The sequence below is a fragment of the Amblyomma mixtum genome, chromosome 7 (genome assembly GCF_055824585.1).
Source record: "Amblyomma mixtum isolate Tamu chromosome 7, ASM5582458v1, whole genome shotgun sequence".
In the NCBI taxonomy this organism is placed as follows: Eukaryota; Metazoa; Arthropoda; class Arachnida; order Ixodida; family Ixodidae; genus Amblyomma; species Amblyomma mixtum.
In genome coordinates, this window is record NC_143018.1 from 85,627,236 (window position 1) to 85,641,150 (window position 13,915).

The following is a 13,915-nucleotide window of genomic DNA, read 5'->3' on the forward strand; positions in this document are numbered from 1 at the left end:
CTAGCCATGACTAACCAATCATGACTAACTAGTCATGAGTGATTGATTACTAATGACTAACCAGTCATGAGTGATTAATGACTAATTACTAACCAGTCATGACTGGTTAGTCATTAGTCATTAATCACTCATGACTAGTTAGTAATGGTTGGCTAGTCATGACTAGTTAGTCATTAACCAGTCATGGCTAGTTATGACTGGTTAATGCATGGTTAGTCATGACTGGTTTTTCGTGGCTGGTTAGTCATGACTAGCTAGTCATTAACCAAATATGACTAGTACAAATGCCAAATGAGTGGTTAATGGCTTCAAATGCCAAATCCCTGGTTCGATTAACAGCCTCGACACTGTTTTTTTAAGTAGTGACGCCGAAACGCGGACACATCTGCCGACATGGCTGCCGACACGCCTGCTAACGACAGTATTAGTCATTAAAGGCTTTCGCCTTAATGCTAATTAACTGCTAATTAATGACGCTTAAGCTTCGCCTTTAGGAGTGGAACGAGTCAGCGTGTTGTAGCGCTGCCAGGGAGTCCACGGAACGCCACCACACGTTCGGCGCGATGCATTGCCCTTTGAACGCCACGGTTTTTGATGAAAGGAAACGGAGCAGTAATTTTCTCTCATCTCGGTGGACACCCGAACCGCATCGTACAGAAAGGGAGGAAGTAGGAGTGAAAAAAGAAAAAGAAAGAGGGGGCCGTAAGAAACTGAAAATTCTATTCGAGGAAAGGAAGTTGAGCAGTAACTGTCTCACATATCTCGTGGACGCCCGTCAAAATGCGGACACATCTGCCGACAAGCTTGCTAATGGCAGTATGAGGCGTTAAAGGAGCTAGACTATAACTACATTAGAACTTTTATGCTGCACGAAGCGCTAAATCGCATGCCACCACCTCGAACAGTCTGGGACAAACGGCTGATCAGCAATGTTCATGTGAAGATTCGTAAAGGCGTGGAATGGTTGGTACATAGGTCGGCGGTTCGAATCCCTACCGCGAGCTACGCTGCAACTTAAATAGTAGGGTTATGCTGCACGAGACGCCGAACCGCATGACTCCATCCACAACATTATGCGGCAAATGGTTGGCCCACAAGTTTTACACGACTGTTAGGACTAAGCTGCCAGACTTAGAAACCTGCCACACACGCTCGCGCACGCACGCACGCACGCACGCACACACACACACACGGACGCGCACGCACACACACACACACACACACACACACACACGCACGCGCGCACGCACACACACACACACACACACACACACACACACACACACACACACACACACACACACACACACACACACACACACACACACACACACACACACACACACACACAATCGATGGAGGCGAAATTCTGGAGGCCCGTGTACTGCGACATGTCAGTGCACGCTAAGAACCCCAGGTGGTCAAAATTTCCGGAGCTCTGCACTACAGCGTCCTCCATAGTGAGTCGCTTTGGGACGTTAAAACTCTCCTAAACAAAACCAAACAACTTTCTATGGCTATGCAACGGAATCTACAAGCGTGAGACGCCGCCTTCCACAAGCACGCTCTTCGCACGTTTCCACGAGCCAAAGACGCGGGCCTGTTCGTTGTCGGCACACGCTCCCAACTTCATTGCATACCCACAGAAAGCTGTCCACGAGTTACAGTATACCTCCCCCCCCCACCCTCCCCCGACGGATTCATTGTGGTAGCGTCCAAGCTCCTCTCAAGCCAATGACCACGAGCGGACGCGCCCTCTTCTCTTTGCTGGCAAGCGGCGCGTTTTGGTGCGGAGCATTTTGACGAGGTATCAGCGTTCGCCTTGGAAACCGACAGCCTGTCACATCGCACGCGCTGCAACGCTTTGCGACTGGCGTATTGGTTCAGTGTGGACAAAGGAACTGGTGCGGTAAGCCAGCCGTGACGCCGAGCAGTTAGTGTGAGGCTTTTGGAGGGCGAGCTGGTACAGTGCGTGGGCGAAGAGCGAAGTTCAGTTTCGGACGGGGATTTCCCACCATTTCTGCTGTTCGAAATGAACATGCAAGGAATATTAGCGCAGCGGCCTGCGTACTTCTCTGAAGAAACGTGGCGCAGATTCTCACCGCACATGAAGAAGCGCTTCTTCAACGTCGAGAATTGCGTTCCGAGGGCAACAAATGGTGAGTCTGCGCATGTGTACTTGTAATTCTTACTGCGCGTTAGTTCAATATTACTGTTTCTCACGGTTGCAAGAAGGCGTGATTGTATAACTGCTTTGCAGGACGCCGTGCGGATAATTCCGTGTAGGCACCATCGGGAATCTAATTATTTTTTGCAAGCGTGAGTCCGCATAGGTCGCCCTCTAAACAAAACCTCATCGCGGGGTGTCGATCAGCGGTAACAAAATGCGATGTCTAAGCGCTCAGGATAACGAAAAAAAAAAGCGCCTTTCTTTTGTAGAACGGGTAATATTCTTTGCGCACACCTCGTCACTATATTACGCGGTGGGAAAATTTTTAAAAGAAACTTTTTAAAAATACAACGAATGCCCATACCTTAATGCGACGAATCTGAGCGCTAGCTGTTTTAAAGCGCACCTCTACGGCGCCCATTTCTGCGTTTCGCGGCGTCGCCGTCGCCTTCGCCGTTCCGTTGTAACCAGCAGTTGACACCGTAGTCGCGCTTTAAAGACCAATGGAGCGGGAGCTTGGATAGGAAAGGCGCATAACTGCCCTCTTGGAACAGGGGACACCTCAATCGTGCTTTAAGCTACGTGTCGGTAGTGACGTGCGCTCCGCCCGTTGGCATTGACAAAGTTGTGCCATTTTAAGGAAAGGAAGTGCACATAATTAGATCCTTGGGTCAGTGGACGACTGAATCACGCTTATTGGTACTCGCTGAAGGCATTGACAGCGTTGTGCAGAAACGCGGCGCTGCAGTCATAGGCCTTCGGCGTTAATTGTGTTCATTGGCGTTGGCGTTAACGTTTCCCGCTCCGATCATTTTAAGGAGAGGAAATGCACCTGAGAGGTACGTGGGGTGATGAGATAGAAATGTGACTGCAGGCATTGACAACGTTGAGCCAGAAACGCGGCGCTGAAGCCATAGGCCGTTCGCGTTCATCGTGTTCCGTGGCGTCGGTGTTAACGTTTTACACTCCCGATCATTTTAAGGTGAAAGCTTTTAATGCCTCATACTGTCGTTAGCAGCCGTGTCGGCAGATGTGTCCGCGTTTGGACGGGTGTTCACCGAGATATGTGAGACAATTACTGCGTAACATCCTTTCCTCAAATACAATTTTCATTTGCTTAAGGCTCCCTTTCTCTATCTTCTTTCACTCCCACTGCCTCCCTTCTTGTATGGTGTGGTTCAGGTGTCCACCGAGATCACAGAGAATTATTGCACCATTTCCTTTCCTCGAAAAGCGTTGCGTTCAAAGGGCAAGGTATCGCGCCGAACGCGTGGTGGCGTTCCGTGGACTCCCTGGCAGCGCTACAACACGCTGTCGCGTTCCACTCCTAAAGGCGAAGCTTAAGCGTCATTAATGAGCTGCTAATTAGGATTAATTATTAATCAGTGATTAGCCAATAATTAGCAATGTGTCATTAGTTCATCAATTGTGTGTGACGTCATGCAGCCTTGACGTCACCTGTGCCACATACTCAAAGTGGTGCGGAAAACGCTTTCGCCCCTATGCACTTTAGACGAAGTGCCCCCTGAATTTTAAGGCGAAAGCCTTTAATGCCTCATACTGTCGTTAGCAGCCGTCTCGACCGCCCTGTCGTCAGATGTGTCCGCGTTTTGACGGGTGTCCACCGAGATATGTGAGACAGTTACTGCGTAATTTCCTTTCCTGAAATACAATTTTCAGTTTCTTCATTACGGCCCCTCTTTCTTCTTTCACTCCCACTTCCTCCCTTCCTGTACGGTGCGGTTAAGGTGTCCACCCAGATGAGAGAGAATTACTGCGCCATTTCCTTTTCTCAAAAAGCTTTGTGTTCAAAGGGCAAGGCATCGCTCCGAACGCGTGGCGGCGTTCCGTGGACTCCCTGGCAGCGCTACAACACGCTGTGGCGTTCCACTCCTGAAGGCGAAGCTTAAGTCATTAATGAGCAGTCAATTAGTACTAATTATTTTTCAGTAATTACTCATTAATTAGTAATTTGTCATTACTTAAATTGTGTGTGACGTGATCCAGTGGTGACGTCACCAGTGCCACATAGGCAAAGTGGCGCGGAAGACGCGTTCGCCTCTGCGCACTTTAGACAGTCAAAGTGTCCCCTGAATTTTTTTATGGAAAGGAAGTGCGCACAACTGGCTCCATGGGTCAGTGGACGCTTGAATCGCTCATATAGTACGTGGGGTGATGAGAGATGTGGGCTCCATGCGTTAGCGCTGACAACGGTGAGCGAACTCTCGCGATCAACCATTAACTGCCACCTGCCTGGGTGGCAGGGTGGGTGGGGACTTGTGTCGATATAAAGACAAACAGGAATTTCTTACCACTTATACGGGCGAATATGCCGTTCCTCTCGCTCGTAACGCCTCCCAAAGCAGTGGCAAGCTCACGAAATAAGTGCTTAGAACTCGTATTTGTTTGTTTGTCTGTTTACTGGGGTTTAACGTCCCAAAGCAACTCAGGTTTATGAGGGACGCTGTAGTGAAGGGCTCCGGAAATTTCGACCACCTGGGGTTCTTTAACGTGCACTGACATCGCACAGTACACGAGCCTCTAGAATTTCGCCTTCATCGAAATTCGGCCGCCGCTGCCGGGATCGAACCGCGTTTGGTCCCGGCCGCGGCGGCCGAATTTCGATGGAGGCGAAATTCTAGAGGTCCGTGTGCTGTGCGATGTCAGTGCACGTTAAAGAACCCCAGGTGGTAGAAATTTCCGGAGCCCTTCACTACGGCGTCCCTAATAGCCTGAGTTGCTTCGAGACGTTAAACCCAGTAAACAAACAAACAAACAAACAAACAAACAAACAAACAAACAAACAAACAAACAAAGACGAGTTCTAAGCACTTATTTCGCGAGATTGCCACAGCCGTGGGAGGCAGAACCAATCACCGGTGTAGCAAGTCGGGCCATCCATTTATTTCTCCGACCACAAAGCTTCCTTCCTGACAACCAAGAACTGTTAGTGGAGTGTTTCTTGAAAAGGGAATATGCGCGAAAAATAAGTTGTCTGTAGTTGTGTACATGCATGCCTTGATCGAATTCTTTGCCTCGCATTATCGAGAAACTCAAACAGCTGATCAACTGCGCCTAAATTCCGCATTAGGAAGTAATGTAATCGTCGGCAATTTTTTGCATGCGGAGTTGTCCGTCTTTGTGAAATGCTGAATTTTATTGTATTGCATCATTTTTCCTTGATCGAACCTTGTGGTATTCACGCACCTACCTTCCTTGCTTTGCGTCTCAAGCATGTACTTCGAGGTCCTGGCGTACGTTTCCCAACGGAGCCGAGTTTGTTACTTTCCGCGCTTTGAACGCTGCAAGCCAACGGACCGCCTGTTAACCAACTGTCTTCGCAGAAACTCCAGCCTGTGTACGTTGCTTATGCGCAGCGTCCGGAGCTGAGGTCCTTGGAAAGTCTGTACGCTCGTTCCGTGAATTCAGTTCTAATCCACTTATTTCGTGCCACGCAGCAGCGCGCTCCGTACCATGCGCCGCTCTGCTGTTCACTCCGCCGGCACCTGTGACGGGCGTTAATACCTCGCGACGTCTCGATCCGGCCTCGGCTGTAATCTCCATGCCTTCTCTCCATGAATGCTAGCACCGGGGAGAGAAAACAGGGGGGAGTGCCACGTAGAGCGGTAAATTGGTTTTGAAGCGAAAAGCTTCACTGGGCTCGTCAACACCGTGTCTGGCGTGCGCAGTGATCAATTTTAGCCACAACTGCGCATGCGCGAAACCGAGCGACGTCATGCGGAGCGCAGGTGGCTGCTGCTGCCGCAGCCGTCGTAGCCGCCGCGCGCGGACTCCGTCGTCTGAGCGTCGCCGCTTCTCCTCGCCACCGCTTTAAGGCCGACCCACATGGAGCGAACAGACGCTGCGAATTTGATGCGGCGCGGCGGAACGCCGACGCGCTGGCGCCGTGCTGCTCCACATACGGGGAAAAACAGGCGACCGCCGCCAGACCGCAGCCGTCTCGATTTCAGTGTTGCTGACCACGGGATGGCCTTAATCTTAGTAAACTGCAACAAAAAACGATTTTTAAACGTACTATAAAGCCATTGTTTATTAGATGGCGGCAAAGGAAACAAATTATTTATATTTGTCTCAATTTTATCAATTTTATCTTCATTATCAGACCGTAGGCTAGAGTAGGCGCTCACACTTGTAGAGTAGGCGCTCACACGAGCGGATCCGAAGCGGATCCGCTCACCGCAAAAACTAGTACAGAGGGCAAAACGCTTGTCTAGAACGTTATTGGCGTGTTTCAGGTTAACGCTCGATATCTAGCGATAGTATTTGGTTAAAAGTTGTTTTGATGTAAGCATGTGCATTTAAACTCATACGATTTCACCGTCATTTTGTTCCTTCCTGGTCGCGGCGGCTTTGGGAGCTGCGGAGCACACAGTTCGGTCGTTCCAGACAAGCGTTTTGCCCTCTGTCATCATCATCATCATCATCAGCCTGACTACACCCACTGCAGGGCAAAGGCCTCTCCCATGTCTCTCCAATTAACCCTGTCCTTTGTCAGTTGCCGCCACTGTATCCCAGCAAACTTCTTAATCTCATCCGCCCACCTAACTTTCTGCCGTCCCCTGCTACGTTTGCCTTCTCTTGGAATCCACTCCGTTACCCTTAAGGACCAGCGGTTATCCTGCCTTCGCATTACATGCCCTGCCCAAGCCAATTTCTTCCTCTTGATTTCAACTAAGATGTCATTAGCCCGCGTTTGTTCCCTCACCCACTCCGCCCGCTTTCGATCTCTTAACGTTACGCCTATCATTTTCCTTTCCATAGCTCGCTGCGTTGTTCTTAACTTAAGCTGAACCCTTTTCGTTAGCCTCCACGTTTCTGCCACTCCACTCCACTCCAGACGGTCCAACACGCTTTCACGCAGTGGAGAGGGGCGTACCACAGGGAGCGGTGCTCAGCCCTCTCTTGTTCAATATTGTCCTTATTCACATAACAAGAAACCTTCCGCGAGGGGTCCGCATAACAATTTATGCTGATGATATCTGCATCTGGACCGCATCACGTTCGCGCTATATTACCCAGCAACGTCTTCAGCGAGCGCTATTGCACGTTTCGATGTACCTGGCTTCCAGAGGTCTCCGTCTATCGCCAGAAAAGAGTGTTGCAATGGCGTTTACAAGAAAAACGATGACCCGATATCCGCTGCTCCTAGGCGGACGATCGCTGCCATATCTACGATCTCAGCGATTCCTGGGTGTTGTAATCGACTACAATCTGTCATGGTCACCTCAGATCAAAAAACTCCGCCAGAGGATTACTGCAGCATCGCAAGTGTTCAGGTTCATGGCGGGAACAAGGTGGGGTAGCAACTGCCGATCAATGCTTCTGCTTGAAAAAGCCTACGTTGAAGGAACCTTGCGCTACTGTCTACCAGTGCTTCAAAGATTATCTACATCTAGCAATAAGACTCTCAATGCCGCACGGAACAACTGCCTGCGAATATGTCTTGGCCTCCCAAAAGGTTCCTCTGCGTCAGGAACAGTAGCGGAGGCAGGATGTCTCCCACTAGAGGTGATTTCCGCCCAGGAAACTATGCGTACCCATCTCCGCCATGTCCTGCAAGGGAAGAAACACTTCCTACACCGTGTCCATCTAACTCACAGCAACTCTAGCTTTGGCCAGGCAGTACATCTCCTGCCCGTCCCTACTATTAATCAGCCACAGAAACTACTACCTCTGGCCTTTCCTCCATGGACACTCTCTCCTCTAAAGGTGAAGATGTCTGTTCCAGGTGTGAATGCAAAGAGCCGCATGCCACAGGCAGCGCTTCTGCAAACTACTCTCGCCTACTTAACGGAGGAATATACGCAGCACATCCATATCTTCACCGATGGTTCAACTACTAAAGAAACCTCTTCTTGTGGCCTTTATGTGCCCTCAACAAACCATGCCCTTTCATACCGGCTGCAGCGGAGGACATCCTCTACGACAGCTGAGCTTCACGGCATTAAGGAAGCTGTTTCTTACATCCTGCGCCGAACCGCCGGCCGTTGGGTTATCTTCACCGATTCAAAAGCATCTCTGCAGATCCTGGCCAACCTGCTGAAGAAAACGAATCACCAGCCAGTTTCCCTCGACATCGGGTATATACATCATTTAGCTATTGCCGCAGGCCACTGCATAACATTTCAGTGGGTACCTGCTCACTGTGGCATTCTGGCTAATGAAAAAGCAGATGAAGCGGCCCGTAAGGGCCATCAACATCGGAGATACATTCGAACTTTTTTCACGAAATCGGATGCGTCCCAAATGGCTAAAAGTTTTGCTTACGAAGAAACGTATCGGCTTTAGAGTTTGCCGACAGATCAGTACCAATTTCTTCACTCAATCGACCCACATCTTAGATCAAGACTCTCACCCAGAATTCCTCGACAACTGGAAACACTTTATCACCGACTTCGTCTGAATTCTGCATATACAAACGGCTTGCGATACCGTTTTGGACAAACGAACAGTCCGCATTGTGACAATTGTGCCTCTATAGAAACTGTGGAACATATCCTACTTGTGTGCCCTGCGTATGCTAACGAGCGTGCGTACTATGAACATTGCATGCAGAAGCTCTGCCCAGTGCCCCTAACAATGGACAAAGTTTTAGGTCCCTTAGCCTGCTTCAGGCAACAGAGACTTGCAATGAACTTTCTTTTTACATATTTAAAAGACATTGGACATCTTGATAAGCTCTAAATTCACTTGCACGTTACCTTCATGCATTCTTCATGCAGTGAACTTCGTCAGCCCATTTGTCGGACTATGCGCTCCATCATTCCATAGGTTACATCAATGCTCGCCATTGCATCCTTAGTACCCATTTCATGGCCGCATTTTATCTTCGGTTTTTTTTTTACCTCTTCCACGCTGCTCTCCTTCTGTCCTTTTCTCCCAAATTCCCCTTCCTACGCAGAGTAGCATGCCAGCGATTTTTAAACGCCGGCTAAATTCTCTGCATTTCATTAAAGAGTCTCTCTCTCTCTCTCTCCGGTAGGATACAGCTGTTGTATACTTTTCTCTTCAGGGATATTGGTAAGCTACCATTCATGATCTGAAAGAACCTGCCATATGCGCTCCACCCCATTGTTATTCTTCTAGTTATTTCCCTCTCATTATCCGGATCTGCGGTCACTACCTGCTCTAAGTAGACATATTCTCTTACTACTTCCAGCACCTCGCTACCAATGGCGAACTGCTGTTCCCTTGCTAGGCTGTTGAACATTACTTTGGTTTTCTGCATGTTAATTCTTAGCCCCACCGTTCTGCTCTGCCTGTATAACTGATTGATCATGCTTTGCAGTTCTTGTCCTGCGTGGCTTAGCAAGGCAATGTCATCAGCGAATCGCAAATTACTCAGGTATTCTCCATTAACTCTTATCCCCAACTATTCCCATTCCAGTCTCCGGCATACCTCCTGTAAGCAGGCAGTGAAGAGCATTGGCGAGATCGTGTCTCCCTGCCTGACACCTTTCCGTATTGGAATTTTATTGCTGACTTTATGGAGAACTATAGTAGCTGTGCAATCGTTATAAATATCTTCCAATATTTTCACATAGCACTCTTCTACACCCTGATTCCGCAATGCCTGCATGACAGCTGAGGTTTCCACTGAGTCAAATGCTTTCTCGTAATCAATGAAGGCTATATGTAGGGGTTGGTTATATTCTGCGCATTTCTCTATCACCTGATTGATAGTGTGAATGTGATCTATTGTCGAGTATCCTTTACGAAAGCCAGCCTGATCATTTGGTTGACTAAAGTCCAAGGTTGTCCTGACTCTATTAGCGATTAGCTCTCTGTACCTGTTCTCATCTGTCGACGCGCGGGCGAGGCGGAATCGCCGCGCCGCTGCTGTTTCTCGCTTTTCTACACCACGTCGCCGCTTGCGGCGTACCGCAAGCGGCGTACACAGATACAGTGAGAAAAGAACATAAATTTACTGTGTCTACGTACCATAAGCGTATGCATGCTTACGTACGCTAAACGCAGGCGCAGTCCCACTTTTAGTTCAGCGTATGCTAGCAGAGACGCAAAAATAAACTCAGCATATAGTGGCGCCATCTGGTTCTCAGGACAGGAACCATTACTGTAAACAAACCGACTCTCCTCCTAGAAGTGGGAGAACTGTCACTCTAAATAAAAATAGAAACCAAATTTATCCCTTATACCTTTTCTTATAGGCAAGGTGAGACGAAGCGAAATACCGGTGCTCCATTTACGGCCACTGAACGCTCTGAAAAAGGCTGCAACAACGAGAATTCAGTCCAAAGCGAGGGGTCTGGCTCTGAGGGGCGCCGCCATGTTTGTTGCCGCGCGCGGGCGGAAGCTAGATGAGGGAAGAGAGCGCCCTCATTGGTCCGCGCTGACAGCTCGCATTCGCCGCTTTCGGTGAGCGGCTGACCGCCGGGCGAACATATCTAGCACTACTTGGTCGGCGGCGAACGGCCGCCGGCGGCCAAGCGGCCGCCGCCGGGCGGCCGTTCGCAGGTTTTTCGCGAGGAAATCGCTCCATGTGGGTCGGGATTTAAACCCTTCGCCGCTGCCGCGCGGTCGCCGCCGCCGTTGCAAGAGGAGAAGGTTCTTTCGCGAGGCGTTGCGAGAACACGTGAGCGGCGGCGGCGACCATAGAAGAGGTGGCCATCCTCGCCACCGTGCGCAGCCGCAGCCGTGCGCAGTGCACATTTGAAAGGCTGGGTATATAAGGCGGTGGTGGTGTAAAACATTTATTTGTACTATATACAAAGGTATTGCTTGGACCGTGCCTGAAGGGCCCGGCCCTCACAATCACTAGGAGGGATCCCTAGTCCGGGACCCCTGTGGCCTCCGCGGCGGCCCGGGCTCTTGTCAACAGGGCTCGTTGGTCCTGGAGAGTTGAGCAGGCGAGCAGTGCAGCCGAGCAGTGCAGCCTCCCAGTCCTCTCGGGTGGGGGTGGGGGTGGAGTGGGAAAGCAGGATTCGCCGGGCATGCCCACACCATGTGATACGTGCCCGCAAACACTTCCCCACAGTGTGGACACTCGCCCGAAAAGGCCGAATTGAAATGTTTGAGCACTGCCGGGCACAGTACCGTGTTGGTGTAGAGGCGAAGTAGCCAACGCTCCTCTGACTTATTGAGGCCTTTACAGGGGGGTGGGCATCGGCCGTGAGCGTTTTGATACAGGAGAGAGATCTCCCGAAAAGTAATAGCCGGATTAAAATCAGTAGCCGGATCAGGCGGCGAGAGAGGCGATCTTAACCTTAGAAGAGGCGCGACGAATCGCAGCCACGGCCGCTTATGTTTTTATTGCAAAAACAATACTACTCGCACTTTCAAGCCTTCCCGTGACCCGGCCGCAGTTACGTTTCACCTTTAGCGGAGTGAATATGGGCGACCAATTCGCTCCTTTACATAGCCAGGCTGCAGTTACGCCGCGCCGCGCACCTGTGGCGCTACTGCCGCTGTGACGTCATACCAGCTGTAGATTATGGGCGACCAACTCGCTCCTTCAGAGAGCCCGGCTGCAGTTATGGTGTGTGTTTGCCGCGCTGCGCACCTGTGGCGCTACTTCCGCTGTGACGTCATACTAGCTGTAGATTATAATAGGTTTTCTTTCTCTCAGTCGCAATAACATCAAAAACAAAATACAAAAAATTACGAGGAACTTTAGCGGCTAAAGTGGTGAAAGGCGAAAACCTGAGGGCTGCATTCTGCTACGCGATTGTTCACTGCACATTTTGTTTGTGCATTAATTAACTGCCAATTAATGACGCTTAAGCTTCGCCTTTAGGAGTGGAACGCGACAGCGTGTTGTAGCGCTGCCAGGGAGTCCACGGAACGCCACCACCCGTTCGGCGCGATGCGCAGCCCTTTGAACGCAACTCTTTTTGAGGAAAGGAAATTACGCTGTACTTCTCTGTCATCTCGGTGGACACCCGAACCACACCGTACAGGAAGGGAGGAAGTGGGAGTGAAAGAAGAGGGGCCGTAATGAAGGAAATGAAAATTGTATTTGAGGAAAGGAAATTACGCATTAACTGTCTCACATATCTCAGTAGACACTAGTCGAAAATTGTATTTGAGGTAAGGAAGTTGCGCAGTAACTGTCTCACATATTTCGGCGGACAGCCGTCAAAATTCGGGCGCGGTGACGTCACAATTTGGACCAATCTTAAACGCGGACAAATACGCTTTGCTCGTCGGTAAATTGGTTTTGGAGGAAAGGAAATGTATCTGTCTCTTATATCCCAGTGGACACCAAAACCTCGCCGTAACGGGAAGGGAGGAAGATGGGAGTGAACGAAGACACCGTATTCACTAGACGCACCTTTGTTCATTCCAAACCATCGAGCTGGCATGGCGGAGTGGTAGCGTGCTCGATTCGCACTCCGGAGACCGGGGTTCGATTCCCAAGCTCGGCCAATTTCTTACTCGGTTTTATTTATTTATCTGGTCTGACTAGAAAGGTTAGACTAATTGGTTAAGTAAGAAGTTAACTAAACTCAGTCAAACTTACTTCGAGCATCACTATACGATCCCTTTAATTGGTTGCATGGTTAGTAATTTAATGGTTTAATTAGTAATGGTTAGTAAGTAAAATTGGCTAGTAGCCAAAGTACAATTGGCCCCGTTTGAAATTCGCGCACGGTGACGCCACGACCGTTTCGACCAATTGAAAAGCGTGACATTTCTGTCGACAGCTCCTGCTTACAACGATGAGGCATTAAAGGCTTTGGCCTTAAAAAAATTACCGAAGACGCTTTGAGTCGTCGCGTAACCTGTAGACGCGGCTGACGCGGCGCACCGCGTTCAAAGACGCTTTCAGTCGTCACGCAGCGGCGGCCGGTAGCCACGCGTGACCTGTAGACGCGGCGCACTGCGTTCTTTCAGTTGGAGGCGCTGCGCTTTTGTTTTCGCAACCTACCAGGCTTAACCAAAGCTAAGCCCCTGCCAATTTCTATCTTTTATCTCTCAACGCTTTTCTATCTGCACGTGGCAACGGTGCTGGCTCGGCTTGAGCCAGTCGGCAGGCCCGTGCACTTTCCTTTTCATCCTTCTCTCAGCAAAAACAACGACACAACAGCACCATTTCGCAGAATAACTAATCGCTATCATCGTGATCAGTCAAATTAGTTTTGAAACACTAAAAATAGAAACATAAAAATAAAACAAGGTGTAAGTAAATTACAACCACCAAAGCGTCCGACTTCTGCGAGCAATTTTATGAGCATACACCCACTGGTACAACCGAAGCTGTCTAGGCGGCGCAGCACTCGCTAGCCGGAGCCCCAGAACCAGCGCGACAGCCCTGCCGCTCTACTGGTTGTTCGATGCTCTCTAGGCGGCGCAGCAGTCGCTACGCGGAGCCCCGGAACCAGCGCGACTGCTCTGCCGCTCTACCGGTTGTTCTACCAGCTTCGGTCGTTTCGCCGGCTGCACAGCGTCAGCTCCTGCCACATTTGCGGAGTGTTTTGTAGTTCACCGTGTCATATCGTTCGTCGTGTCATCATCGTTCGCCGTGTGATCATCGTTGCTGTGTCATCTCCTGTGTCGCCAGTCTCACCTCCTAACCGAACTCAGATATGGCCACGTTTCATAGCACAGAACAAGACCCCATTGTGCAGTGCCCGCTCGACCCTAGACACAAGTGCAGACTGAGCAGGTTATGCATTCACCTGTCCAAGTGTAAGAAGAACAAGCCTGCTAATGTCATCTCGCCCAACTCAGCGTTCCAGGTTGTGTTGTCTTCGGCGTTGCAGA

The 13,915-nt window shown here is 50.0% G+C and overlaps 1 protein-coding gene across 5 annotated transcripts in view; it reads left to right on the top strand.

The window, feature by feature from the left end:
* Positions 1 to 1,713: 1,713 nt before the first annotated feature.
* The window catches only part of LOC149336700 (uncharacterized), a 90,568-nt gene continuing 78,366 nt past the window's right edge, over positions 1,714 to 13,915 (top strand). For 4 of the 5 annotated variants that reach the window (XM_089553052.1, XM_089553053.1, XM_089553055.1 and 1 more), the window contains exon 1: positions 1,717 to 2,159. In XM_089553052.1, coding sequence (XP_089409178.1) covers positions 2,033 to 2,159 — 127 coding nt within the window. In that variant the 5' untranslated portion in view covers positions 1,717 to 2,032. Of the gene's footprint in view, positions 2,160 to 13,915 lie in introns of all 5 variants that reach the window. The other variant, XM_089553056.1, reaches the window with a different exon arrangement.